Here is a 13,941-nt window from a genome sequence, read left to right as displayed (position 1 = left end):
GACACGTGCTCAAAGGGAGCAATAAGGTGTGTATTACTAAGACCTCTATAGGGTGCCCCTTCCCACCTCTCCCGGGTATCCACCTACCAGATGCCTAGATGTTGGGGGCAAGGTCAAGTTTCTCCACCAAGGTGTCAGCGGGACCTACTGGCAGGACCCCTCTTAGTGTCGGGTTGTTCTTTGGGTCTCACCAGGATGGTGACCCCTGGGAATGTCTGCCAAGGCTGGGGCACCCTTCTCCCAGGGTCTAGGTCAGGAGAGTGAGGATACATGACCAAGGGTCAGCACCGGAGTTGCAGGTGCCTGGGAGGATGTTTCTAACACATGTTTAGTAGCCCCGTGGATCCCCATGAGGGCACAGAGCTACCCTGACTCCAGGACCCTAGAACCTTTTAGGAAACTGTCTGTGAAATCTGGTTTGCTCAATAGTAGCCACTGATACAATACACACTCGTGAACTTGGGGCCTTTGCTCCAAGGGTGCTCCGAGGTCCAGTGAGGCTGGAGCCAGGTCTACATTGGGGTCACTGGGTGATGCTTATGGCCAAGGAGCAGAAGAGCCCAGTGCAGCCTCAGAGCAGATCCAGGAGGACCCAGCAGCTGCTAGGCTGGGTCAGAGACCCTTTCCGGGCTCCTACTTCAATGCCACGGTTTGAATGAAAGCCTGGTGAGGCAAGCAACAGAGGAAGAAATTTCCCACTGAGGTCTAAGGTTCCCACCAGGGACACTCAGAGTGATTCGGGTCTCATAGAGAGGAGAGGCGAGGGGAATAGCTGGCCCCAGGAGCCTGGACCTCTTGGGACCCACTCTCCAGCAGCACCCTAGAGTCACATGCTTATGTGGTCACAGCCCAGCACATTCCATGCATCTGCCCTGAAGGCTCTGCAGGGCTCAGTGTGGGAGGGCCCCCCCCAGGGTACCTCTAAGGATCTCCCTGCACTTCTCAGCACTTGGGGTGAGGATAACAGCCATGCGTGCTCCTGGGGTCTCCTCTAGCCCTTTCCCACATGGCCTCTCTTCTTTGTCCCTCTCTCTTTCCAAGTTAGAGAAAAGGAGCCTCTTTCTGGAGCGAAGCGGTGCTGGGCAGTATGCCAACTCAGACGAGGAGGATGGCTACGCCTCCCCCGAGGTCAAGAGGAGAGGGACATCTGTGGATGACTTCCTGAAAGGGTCAGAGCTGGGCAAGCAGGTGAGAGCGTGTACCCCTGCATCAGCCCTCGGCTGGCAGTGGCTCTAGCTGGAGGCGTAGGGGTTTAGAGTTATGAAGACAGTGCCCTAACCTGCCTTGGGTGTGTGTCCATGTGTTCACATATGCATGTGGGTGCTCATGCATCAGTGTGCTTATGTGTGCACGTGCGTTTGTATATGCACTTGTGCTTATTTGATATGTGCACGTGTGTACAAGTGTGTGCGCCTGTGTTATGAGTGTGTATGGTGTGTGTATGTGTTCCTGTTTGTGTATGCTCCTGTGTGTGTGCATGCCTCTGTGTCTACCTTTGTACACGAATATGTACATGTATGTGTGTTTATGTGTGGGCTTGTAAAAATGTGTTCTGTGTGTTTATGTGGGTACGCATGTGTGTATGTGTTTTATGTATGTCTGTGAATGCTTGTGTGTGTATGTATGTCTACTTGTCTGTTTGGTATGTATGCACATGGGTGTGTTTATGCGCTCATATATGGTACCTGTGCACATGTGTTCATATGAAGTACCTGTGACTGAATGATTGAATTCCCGTATATTGTTGTGTACATGTTTATGTGCACTTGTGTGTGGAGATGCATGTGTGTGTGTGTGTGTGGACATGTATATGCATGTCAGCATGTGTTTCTATGCATCTATGTGTCACTGTATGAGTATGCGCACATGTATTGTGGTGAATGTGCCTATGAGCATGTTCCTATGTGTGTTTTTATATGTGGACATATATATGCACATGAGCATGTGTCTCTGTGTGCATGGGCATACATATGTACATTTGTTTGCTGGGCAATGGCTCTTTTAAACGTCTCAGTGTCACCCCATGTGACCACTTGCCTTGTCATGTGCTCTTGTGTAGCCCTGTATAGACACGAACACATGGGTGCCCTGGCCCTCAGCCATCTGAATTGGCAACGTTGGGCTTGAGCCTCTGTTCAGCTGGTGTAGCACAGGAGTGACAGGTTGGAAGTTGAGCGTCATAGGATGTGACTTATCAATACTGCTTGCTCTATGTCCTCCAGAGTCCAGGGTCCTCATGCCTGTCAGAGTGGGGTGACCCGTGCTGTCCTCTCTCTGCTGCTTGGACAAAGTTGTGTCAGGCTTTGTTTTCCTCACCAAGATGTGCATACACTGTGCCCCACGTGCCTTGTTGCATGGGCTCTGCCAGTTGGCAAATATGGGTCCAGGACTCAGGGAGGATAGCCTGGGAGCCTGTGGCATGTCCAAGATGTCCCACCAGGAGCTGGAGATAACTCGGTGGTTAAGGACAGTTCTTTCAGAAGACCCAGGTTTGATTCCCAGCACCTACATGGTGGTTCACAGCTGTTTGTAGCTCCAGGTCCAGGGGAGCCAATGTCGTCTTCTGCGCTACACAGGCACTAGGCACACATGTAGTGTACAGATAGACATGCAGGCAAAATACCCAATACACATAACAAATAAAAAAGAATAAATAAGAAAGAAAAAAGTCCCATCTGTGTGCCTTTCTGACCACAGCCCCACTGTTGCCATGGAGATGATTACCACACAGAGAGCAGCCGGGGGTCAGACCTGTCGGACATCATGGAAGAGGATGAGGAGGAGCTGTACACAGAGATGCAGCTGGAGGACGGGGGCCGGCGCCGGCCCAGTGGCACCTCTCACAATGCCCTCAAGGTGAGCCCTGAGTCCATGTCAGGGTGCCCCAAATCCGGGGGCTGGTTCATGGTTGCATTCAGGAGTTCCCCGCTGCTCCTGTCTGCTTTGCCAAGAAGTCTGGAATTTGGGGGATCCACTTGGAACCTCCAGACACAGCCAGCTCTGTAGTGGGAACAGAATTATAGACAACAAAACTAGCCCGAGCCTTACATGCTCACACAGCAGGTGAAGCTTCTGGGTTAGCACTGAACCGGCACTGCGGGGCTGGGCTGCACATTCCTGCATACAAGGAGGAGGAATCCATGCAGGCAAGAGCCATGCATCTGCGGCCAGAGGAGGCCTAGGACAGCACATTCCTGGGTCCGTCACCCAAGAGCCCCACACCAGGAGAGAGTCCATACCATCCGCCCCTGGTATAGAAGGGTGGCTACTTCATGAGAATGGGGGTGGGGGTGGTGAGGCCTCTGGGGCTTATTTCTACAGATGTGCAGTACCCTGCACTATGGTGGACAGAAGAAAACATGTGTCACCGCTGGCTGCCTGGGGCCTCTAGGGGAGCCCTATAGACGTTTTCCCCATAAAGGTCCTTGCAGGGGCTTTGGGGACCTCCATGTGGCCCTGCATGGTATGACTCACATGGTTCCCTGTGCCCCTCCTCCCCAGTGGGTCCCACACAGATCTCTCCTGAAGACTCCCGGCCTGAGAATCCTGCCTGCTCTAGGCTATGTTCCAGAGCAAGAGCCACCTTGAAAGGGCTCATGGGTGGGCCGGGGAAAGGCATACACGTGTGCTTCCCGCCTTCCAGACTCTTCTCTGAACAGGGGAAGATGTTAGATGCTGCCTCCCAAGGACTGCTTAACAAAGGAATGGCCAATAAGGGTGTTGTGAGGCAGGATGTGTAGCCCCGACCTCTCTCCCTCTTACAAACAGCCCAACAGTATCCTAGGGGAATAGGATCAGGGTAGCCACAGGAGCCTGGCACTCACCCACTGGACTTCTTGTGGGTTTCAAGCATCTCCTAATAAACCGCCAGGGGCGGTTGGGAGCTGTGGCCACACTAGACCCAAGGTCCCACATGGCGGTGCCTGGCTAAGCCAAGCCAGGCTTCCTGGAGGGACCAGGGCACATAACTCTTCATCTCCAACTGGCCCAGCTCACCTGCCTACCCCGTGTTAACCCTCTTTTTCAGCTTTCATCCTTTTCCCTTCAGTTTCATAGAGCTCAACACACCTGAGCCAAACATCCCGCTATGAAGGAGAAAGCCACACGAGTTATCAGATCCTGTGCACACCTACTTGTGGGCAGTGGCAGAGCATACACCAGGCTGTCCTAGGAAACAGCCCCTGCTCCCCATGGACCAAGGTGTCCACAGACCAGTGGGGACAGCTGGCGAGGCTATCACAGACACCCATCGTAAGATGCAGCCCCAGATCTCAGCAGGGGATGGCAGCCGCTTTCCTGAGTCAGTCAAATCTTCCCCAAAAGAGGGTATAGTGCAGCGGTTGGCGCCAAAAATAAAATGCCCTTCGGAAAGAGACAGAGGCTGAGGTCCGGAGCTGGCAGGGAAAGGTGCACGTGGAAATAGTTGCAGGCACCAAGTAGGCCGGGGGTCTGTTAAGGCAACATTCATCAGAACACAGGTCCGCTTGAAAGGAACATGGCTACTGCTTTAGCTAAGGGAGAGGTAGATGCCCAGCTGGGGTGCTAAGTGCTAGGAAGGCAACAGTCCACAGGACCAAGGACACTGTGGGGCCACCTCCATCTCTACCGGGCATTCAATGGCAGCTGTCCCTGGGCTGCAGGGAATCAGCCACCATGAGAGACAAATCCCCCCACTACTCTGGGTAACTCATCATCACAGAGGCAGGCAGGGGCCTGGGAGCATTGTTTCCTCCCCTCTGGCTCACCCGCATGGCGTCTGCTCCTGACGTCCGCTGGCTCGTCTGTGTGCTGCCCCTTACCTTCTGCTCTGCGCCCACCATGTGGCCCATTTGCTCCATTCCAGAGCCCCGGCAGGCATGCTGCAGGTCCCCCACAAGCAGAGGCTGCCTCACGCTGTCCCCCCACCCCCGCCTCCCTGCCAAGACTAATTCTGTGTGTGTTTTCTCTCCTTCCTCCACCGCCTCATGTCTGGTCATACACCGCTCTCCCACACATGCTGTCCCCAAGGAATGCCATAAGGCTAGGAGCTTGGAAGGAGCTTTCCTGGAGCAGCCCGAGTTCCCCCAACAGCCCCACCGCAGTAAGAGACTGTTCAGTATCCCCGAGGTAGCTGAGGAGGACACGGAGCATGGCGAGCCGCTGCTCAGGCAGGGCATGGGGTCCTCGAGAGCCAGGGCCTTGTTGGCCATGGAGCGTGGGCCAGCACGGTCCTGTTGGGGACATCCAGTCCTACAGGGATCCTGGCACCCTGCAGAGCACAGGGGCCCGGGCATCCATATGGAGGATCTCTTTCTGGAAGACAGAGGCTGTCGGTTCAGCCGCTCGGCCACCAGGAGCCCGGACAGTGGTTTGGACTGCGGCAGTGAGGAGGAGGAGTCTCGATTTAGTTTCAGGAGCACCTCGGCCAAGTGCAGTCCAGGCCCTGGTCACTGTCCCTGTAGGAGAAGCCCAAGGCCCCTGCTGGCCCGGAGGCGGACGCTGACCCGACAGAGCAGCATCGAAGAGGACTTTGGGGAGCAGGTGGACCCCAGTGACGTCATCAGGAGCGATGACACCCAGCTCAGCCCGGAGAGGCCCGTGCCCAGGAGGGATGGCTGGGACGAGGCCAGCGACCACGAAGATTTTCGGGGTGTCTGGAGGAAAAGCCCAGCCATGCCCGACAGTAGGGCAGCTGAGCGTCTGGCACAGCCTCCTCCCCGAGTGGCCGACGGCCCTTTGGTGTGTCAAGTAACCATCCTCCCCACACGCTTGCCAAACCAATCCGTGCTCTCATCCTTTTGTTGGTTTTTGCCTTTGGTTCGGGTTTTGGAGTGCATCCGGGGACTCTCTGGGCCGCTCTCTTTGGTTCTCCCTGCATTTTTGATTTCTTCAGTCCCATTGCTTCCCAGTTGCTTGACCATCCCGGAGGTTTTCTTGCTTTGGAGTAACGATCTCCCCACAGAATCAGCGATGGTTACGGCTGCTTTACTTAAAGGACAACTGAATCTAAGTTTTAATTAAGGGTTAGCTGAACTGCTGAGTATCTAGAACTCGGGGAAACACACATCCCCTGCCCCCCTAAAATGATCCTTAGGGACTCAGGGAGGGCTGCTGGTATGATCAAAGGCTTTTTGCCCTTGTTGTTTTGGCTTTTTAAGTTTTTCTTTTTCCTTTTGGCTTTCATCTATAACTGTTGAAAAATATGGAGGATAACCAGGGAAGAAACTCATTTTTGTAAATCGTTCCCAAGGTCTTCCTCACTCCCAATCTCCCCCTCCCACCCACCCCCCCCCGTGTCTGCCACACAGCAGGGGGTCATCCAAGGCTTCATACATCTCTGTAATTGTATCCTTTCTACAATATCTGTCCCCCACTGTGCTCAACTGTCAGTGGGCACGCAGGTGGGCTATCAGCATGGTAGCAAGCCTCCTCCTGAGCTGTGCACTCTGTGATGTGCCCGCACTCGTGCCAGCCCTGCCTGCACCCCACGGTGCCTACCCAGTCTCACCCATGGCTACAGGCTCCTTGGCTCCTGTGTCCTGGGAATGGCCGCCATTAGCCCGATTCCTAGTGGTCTGCTTCCCTTCAGTCAGTTCTGACTCCCTAGTCCAAATGGGAGGTAGACATCTTGAGACAAGAGGCCTGTTCGGGCCCAGGATAACCCCAGAGCAAGATTAAAGCTGATAGCACACAGGTACTGCCCCCTGAGCGTTCAGAACCCTCCATACCCCTCTGTCTGTGATGGACTTTGGGAACTATGGCAGTGTATCTCTGCTAGTGTGACATCTGGGGCTGGGACAACAAAGCCAGGAGAAGACTTACGTGAGATGGAGCCTGAGCTGTAAAACAAACCCTAATCCATTTGCTTCAGAGGATTTGGCTTCAGGAGCAATAGCATCAACCAAAAGCTTCCTCCCATGACTCGTTTTTACCACAGCCCCACTGCGGTGTGTCCGGAAGGGACCCTGACATAGAAAGCAGGTTCCTGGGCCCGGCTGGCTTCCCCCCACCCGGGTCACTCAGCTAACCTTTCAGTTAAAAGCTACGTTTAGTTGCCTTTAGCGCTTCTGCTTCCAATCCGGATTGATTTGGCTATAACTCCTCCTTTCCTTCCAAGGCCGGCCATACCTAACTACGGTGTTCTTTTGGGTCTAGATTTTAGGAAACCCTGCTTTGATGGGTCGAGCAGACCGAATGGATCATGTGAGCCGAAGGTATTCTCACAGTGGCGGAGGTCCTCAGAGGCACCGACCGACGATGGTGCCATCCATTGGTTAGTGGCCTGATCAGTATCATTCACTCTCTGTCTACCACCTACTTAAAAACAGTTCAGGGATCACACATTAGGACTCTGGCCCCTGTGGCAAATGTCCAAGAGAAACAACTGAAGGGACAAGGACAAGAGAACTCATAGCATCAGGGTTCAGCCCACCATGGCAGGGAGGGTGTGGGGGGGAGAGTGGCTCACCCTATGACAGCCATCAGTGTTGGGGGGACACAGAGACAGTGGGGAGAGGGGGAGGAGAAGGGGAGAGAACAAAATGCTACATTTTTGGCTTTATCTTTCCCCTTCCTACACCATCAACTCCAGCCCCTGGTGGTTCCCACATTCCCCCATGAAGGACACAGTTCCTCCTGCTAAATCATTTCTGTACCCACCTTCAGAGACATACTCAGAGATGTGCTTTAGGGATTTCCTGAGGGGAGAGACAGACAGACAGAGACAGAGACAGAGAGAGGCTGAGTTGACTCTACACTCCAGATATCACGATGGGCTCCAGGTGAGTTGAGTTGCCTGAGGGCATAGTCCACACTGGGGCTGGTCTTGGGAACACTTGGAAGCTGGAAGTGTTCCCAGGACATGTGCTCCCTTCCCTACTCCGCACTGGCCCTTCCCCTCACCCAGCCCAATTGCATTCTCTCCACCCACTCATGACAGCTGGGCTTCCTTTTCTTACAAACCATTTGGAATTCAGCCAGTGGTGCCCAAAGCTGTCATTTGGTTATTGTCACCAACCCATGCAAAGGGTAGCTGCAGATCAGGGGGATTCTGCTGCCATTGGCATGGAATCATGGGGGCAGTAATTCTAAGAAGTGGTGTTCATGGGGCAACGGGGATGGGGAGGAGCCATATAAACCAGGCTTTTGTGAACACACACACACACACACACACACACACACTCACTCCTCTCACGGACCCATGCAGGGACACCATTGCAGAGGTTCTAAGCAGGAATGGCTGGGGATGATACCAGGTTTGCCATTTCAGAGAAAGAAAACCTGCTCAGGTGACCCAAAGTGGAAAGGAGTTAAGTCACATCTAGCGGGAAGGGCTAGAACATGGTTCTTTTCTCAACACCAAGAGGAAGCCAAACTGCAGTAGGAATCCCTTCTAGGCTTCTTCCTCCTGCAGCCACAGGGAGACATTTGCTTTTGCAGGTCTAAAATCTTCACCAGGCATCTGTTTTACCCTTAAAGACATCCTGGAATGTCGGATATCCTCGGCTGCGTGTGCTTACAGCTGGGGATGAGGCTTAGCTGATGAGGTGTGAGACCTCAGATTCTATCCCCACTCCCACAGTGCCAAAAGGACCCCAAACGATGCCACCCCACCAAACCCCACCCAATCACTACCACCAAAACCCGTTTTTAGTGATCCAAAAGATAACAAAAGGTGTGTAGTCAGACAGGGAAACCACGGACCCCAAGATAGCAGATCAGACAGGGCTCTGTGCTCTGATCCTTGCCTCCAATCGACCTCAGTTGACAAAGTAAGCAGAAATGGGCTTGGGCTGTCCCGTTCAGTAGGACTTCTGTCCTGAGGCTTGAGAGCCATGGCTGACCCACTCAAGGCTCAGCTCATGCTCTGCTAGCCAAATTGACTGTCTCTGTTACTGTTTAATAAGGGGCGAAGCTCTGCTGGAGATGTCCAGTGGCCAAATAAACAGGCTTTTGTGAATCCCACCACCACCCCACCACCCCAAGCAGAGACATCATAAGCAGGAATGGGCATTTCTATGGGCTCTGAGATATATGTCATTTAAGGAGTTAGGGTGGGATTCCTATTCCAGTCTCTCAGGCCAGGAACTTAATGCTATTGCCATAGCAAGTCAGAGACTGGGAAAAAAACAAAAAAAAAGGAAAGGCAAGGGCATCCCATGCCCATAGACATGCCAACCACCCTTGTCACTGAGAGCTGGGGACAGCCCTACTGTCCCGTCAGATACCCTTGTCATTAAGAGCCAGGGACAGCCTTTACTGTCTTGCCTGGGACCCTGCCATTGAATCTTAAGCAAGGTGTGTCTGGATTCTTGAGGTGAAGAACTCAGGAGGCTGCAGGCATGTTCCTGACCCCAAAGAGAGTAAGGCTGTGTATAAAGATCGCATCCTTCATCCTAACTCTTGAAAGAGCATGAACCTACGACAGCTCCCTTGCGTTTTCTTAGTTCTTGTAGCCACTCAAGAACCTGTGTGAAAAATGTAATTTGAACCCAGCACTTTACATGGTATGCCCATGTGTGGAAGGACAAACCTAAGTGCCTGTGAGCACCTCAGAAGAAAACATCCGTGTGATAGGTCTGTCACTCACCAAGAACACAGGCAGGTGGGCCAAGGAGTCAGCGACTGATAACCAGGGCTCAGAGGTCAGAGAACATGTTCCTCTGGTCCTTAATTCTCTTTGCATGTTAAAATAGTAGCGATTAGGGTCTGGAGACATGGCTCAGTGGTTAAGAGCAGTTGCTGCTCTTGCAGAAGACCTGGGTTCATTTTCTAGCACCCATATAGCAACTCACAACCTTCTGTAACTCCAGTTCCAGGGGATCTGGCGCCCTCTTGTGGTCTACACACACACACACACACACACACACACACACACACACACACACACAGAGTGCACATGCATACACATAAAATAAAAGAGAAAAATTTAAAAATTAACAATCAGTATTTTATAAATATACTGTATTCCAAAGTATTGTTTTTTCTTTTATAGAGGTAATGAAGTCTTCACATCATATTTTCCTTGGTGTATTTTTAACAGATAGTGGAGCCACAACTAAGTAAAATATGGTGGCTATTAATATTCTGATTTCTAGAACTAATATTAAGTGAGCCATGTTCTGCATGATTGAAAAAGACACATTCCTTAGCCACCTGTCTAATGGCACTGGGTTTCTTAGTTGGCTCCCTGTTTCCAAAGACATTTAGTTGTGCTCAACTTTTTTCCCAGGAGTTTTTGTCCTTTGGGTTAATCATACTTACCCATCAAATGCAAGGGGGGGCTATCTTTCTGAGAAGATGAATGACCTCACCCTTCCAAGTGTTATGGAGTCTGTCTTAATAATCAACTTGAACTCTCCCTCATCATTTCCCATTCTCCTGGTGGTTTGGGGGAACATATCACATCCTGGTTCCACAGGAAATGTTGACAATTGAAAACTAGTTGGGCAAAGTCTAGTCCTTCAGAAGAGAGAACCCATCCCTGCCAAGAAAACATTGCATGCTGTAGAAAACATCAGACATTTGGGTGAGATTTACTGCACATCAGGTACATAAGCTGTTCCTGAGCAAAGGAACCTTTGTGTATCCCGGAGGACTTACTGGTCATGTCCAGGGGAAGCTGACCATAAGCCTCCATCCTTAGGCTTGCACTCAGCTCCTGACCACAGAGGCTTACTATCCACAGAGGTGCCATGTAACTCAACTCAGAGAAGCACAAAGAACTGACAGACACCAAACGTTGATCAAGGCCACATCCACAAGTTCCAATCCCTGGCTCACCTTCCTTCCTTCCTTCCTTCCTTCCTTCCTTCCTTCCTTCCTTCCTTCCTTCCTTCCTTCCTCCCTTTCTCCCTTCTTCCTTTCCTCCCCCTCCCTCCCTCCCTCTCTTTCTCCACAGAGTTTCTCTGCGTGACTTTGGAGGCTGCCCTAGAACTTGTAGACCAGGTTGGCCTGGAACTCACAGAGATCCTCCTGCCTCTGCCTCCTGAGTGCTGGGATTAAAGGTGTGGGTCACCACTGCCCAGCCCCAGGGCTGCTTCTATAGCTGAAACTTATTCAGCCAGGTCACATAACAGGGAGCGAAACTCCTCTTGCATACCCCAGCTAGATCCAAAGTGGGGCCTCAGAGCTGCTCCAGGTTCCACACATCATCCTGGGAGTTCTCAGGCTGCTGCCTGCCAAAACCACAATGAAGAAATTAACGGATCAGGCTGTAGAAAATTTTATTCCAAGCACAAGTTAAAGGACATTTTGTTTTTTGTATTTGGTGTTTTTAGAGTTACTGAATATTGTTTATGGACACATACACACACATCATTTTTTATTAACATTTGTCTTTATGTGTATTATTAGTATTCATTTGCATGTATGTCTGTGCTCTGTATACATGCAGTGCTTGTGGAGGCCAGAAGAGGGCACCCAGATCCCCCTAGAACAGGAGTTTCAGGTTGTTGGTAACTGCTGTGTGGATGCTGGAAACTGAACCCAAGTCCTCTGCAAAAGCAGACAGTGATCTTAACCTCTGAACCATCTCTTCAGCCCTCGAGGCATGTTTATAATACGTGAACAAGAAAGGAACAGGTGCCAGGACAAGAAGGCTGCAGTACAAATGGTTTGTACCCTAAAGTACAAATGGCTTCAGAGAAATAAAGACAAGGGAGATAGTATGACGTGGAGGTTTCTTACTTAACCTCATTTTAAAATCTGGGATATTTTGTTCTTTTCCCCTTAGATTTTCTGACACGGAACAGGTGAACATTACATATATTTAGGGTCTGGGAGATGGTGACTGTAGGATGATGGGACAATGCTCAAGTGTGGTGGCCACTTCATAGAGCAGGCATGCATCTTTAAATCATTACTATTTGATGATTAAAAGAAGCCACCTCTTTGGTGTTCTCTGTCCACCAATGTCATCCCCCGAGTCACAGGCTGGAGATAGTTGTCTGGCCAGGTTGAGCTCCCAAACCTCTCTTTCTCCTGCCAATTTCAGTTTCTGATGAGCTCACAGGATCAGGAGGTTACCTGGTCATAGGTGCTATTGCAGCAGCTCTCCATTTGTGCTTGTGACCCCAGGACAGGGACTGAATGACCCTTTCATAGGGCTGCATATCAGATATTTACATTGCAATTTGTAACAGTAGAAAAATTACAGCTATAAGTAGCAATGAAATAATGTTATGGTTGGGGGTCACCACAACACGAGGAACTGTATTAAAAGGTCGCAGCATTAGGAAGGTAGGGAGCCACTGCCCTGTTGCCTGCCTCTCTATGAAATGCATGCCCATATACATGTGTGTGCATGCATATACAACTGGTCTCTGTATTTCAGGTTTCACATGCTCAGATTGGACCAACTAGACATAGAAAGTATCTGAAGGGCACTTTCACCTGCCCCAAACATACACAGACTTTTATTTCTTACCACATCTCCCTAAACTGTGGAACAGTCAAGCATTGACACCATGCTGGGAGTGCCCTGGATTGTGGGGGAAGGGGGATGGCTAGAGAGGTAGCTCAATAGTTAAGGACGTGTGTTACTCTTCCGGTGGACATTTGACTGCAGAAGCTCACAGCCACCTGTAACTCCGGATCCTGAAGGATGGAGGGGCCCTGGACTCCTCCAGCCTCTGAGGCTCAACACACAATTAAAATTAACCTTTTTAAGGGGCGGGATCATTGTGGAGTTTAGTGTCTGCACGAGTGGTGTCTGCAATGGGCATCCTGCGGGTGTAGCTGGGCAACCACACATCTCATGGTATGAAGTGACACACACTCACACACGTTAGGATCCAACAGGAAACCACCACTAGGTACTGAAAAGGCATTAGTTCCCATCCGTGGAGGGTGTATCTGCTGCTGGTTAAACACTCAGAGCTGGCAGAACAGCACTGCCAGCCATGTTGAACTCTGAGATGAGTGAGTGGTGAGTAAAATTATGGTTAGCTTTGCGTTCTGCTGAGGACCCAGAAGCCCCTCAGGAGGGTCACATCTGCACTCCCAGGGGACCAAGCACCTATTCCGGCAGAGCCACCGACTCAAGGCTTCTTGCTACCATGGCTTTGGCTCATAGTGTGGCTTGGGTTGGAGTGAGGTCCTGTTCTGAAGCAATCACCTGCTTCCATAGACTACCTCTGAGGGATTTCTGGTCCCATGCTGAACCCAAACAGACAGAGATAAGCACTCAGGGTCGCCCTTTCCACAGATGCACCCACGGATGTCACATGATCCCTGTGCTCTGTCCCCTGCATGCCCCAGATGAATACACCGGGAGAGACCGCCTTTCTCCAGACTTCTACGATGAGTCGGAAACTGACCCTGGTGCTGAGGATCTCCCGGCACGCATCTTCGTGGCACTGTTTGACTATGACCCACTCACCATGTCCCCAAACCCTGATGCTGCAGAAGAAGAACTCCCCTTCAAAGAAGGACAGATCATCAAGGTAGCGATGGCTGCGGTGTCAGGGGACAGGGGACAGAGACTGGCAGCGGGGATGGATTGGTGCTGGTGCGAGCATGGGAAGTAGTTGCCTTTTGGCCTTCACGGCTGTTGGAGAAAGCTCAGGATTGTGAAAGCCTTGAATGTAGAGCAGGCATTGCCTCTACTCCACCCAGGAAAAGGGTCCCTGCCTTTACTTAAGTTTGCCTGATAGCGTTGTGCACACACCCATGCATACGTACCTGCATGCTGCAGTGTGTCTTGGGTACTAATGTGCAACCAGAGCCTAAGTTACAGAGCCTGAATTTGAAAAGCAGAGGTTTCCATGTCCTGCATCTAAACTTCAAGCAGGCACACCAATATGGTGTGTGTGTGGTGGTGGGGATGGTCGCTGGGCCAGTGGACCTGTGACTGCTGCAGGGGAAGGGTGGGCTTTGAAAAGTGTGTTCTAAGCAGTTTGGGATCTTAGGTGACTCTGCTGCCAGTGGGGCTGATGTATGGCTGAGCCGGCCTATCGAAAA

General features: G+C 51.4%; 1 protein-coding gene across 7 annotated transcripts in view; it reads left to right on the top strand.

Annotated features, from left to right (window-relative positions):
- Positions 1-13,941, top strand: part of Rimbp2 (RIMS binding protein 2) — a 171,648-nt gene that overhangs the window by 142,006 nt on the left and 15,701 nt on the right. For 4 of the 7 annotated variants that reach the window (XM_040731246.1, XM_021233313.2, XM_040731248.1 and 1 more), the window contains 5 exons: positions 1,042-1,188; positions 2,698-2,856; positions 5,008-5,718; positions 7,135-7,252; positions 13,240-13,424. In XM_040731246.1, coding sequence (XP_040587180.1) covers positions 1,042-1,188; positions 2,698-2,856; positions 5,008-5,718; positions 7,135-7,252; positions 13,240-13,424 — 1,320 coding nt within the window. The remainder of the gene's footprint in view (positions 1-1,041; positions 1,189-2,697; positions 2,857-5,007; positions 5,719-7,134; positions 7,253-13,239; positions 13,425-13,941) is intronic. The other 3 variants (XM_040731249.1, XM_040731251.1, XM_040731250.1) reach the window with 1 other exon arrangement.

The sequence above is a fragment of the Mesocricetus auratus genome, unplaced genomic scaffold, assembly GCF_017639785.1.
Source record: "Mesocricetus auratus isolate SY011 unplaced genomic scaffold, BCM_Maur_2.0 Super-Scaffold_100025, whole genome shotgun sequence".
In the NCBI taxonomy this organism is placed as follows: domain Eukaryota; kingdom Metazoa; phylum Chordata; class Mammalia; order Rodentia; family Cricetidae; genus Mesocricetus; species Mesocricetus auratus.
Note: the sequence above shows the minus strand (reverse complement) of the source record. Positions and strands in the feature narration are given on the sequence as shown.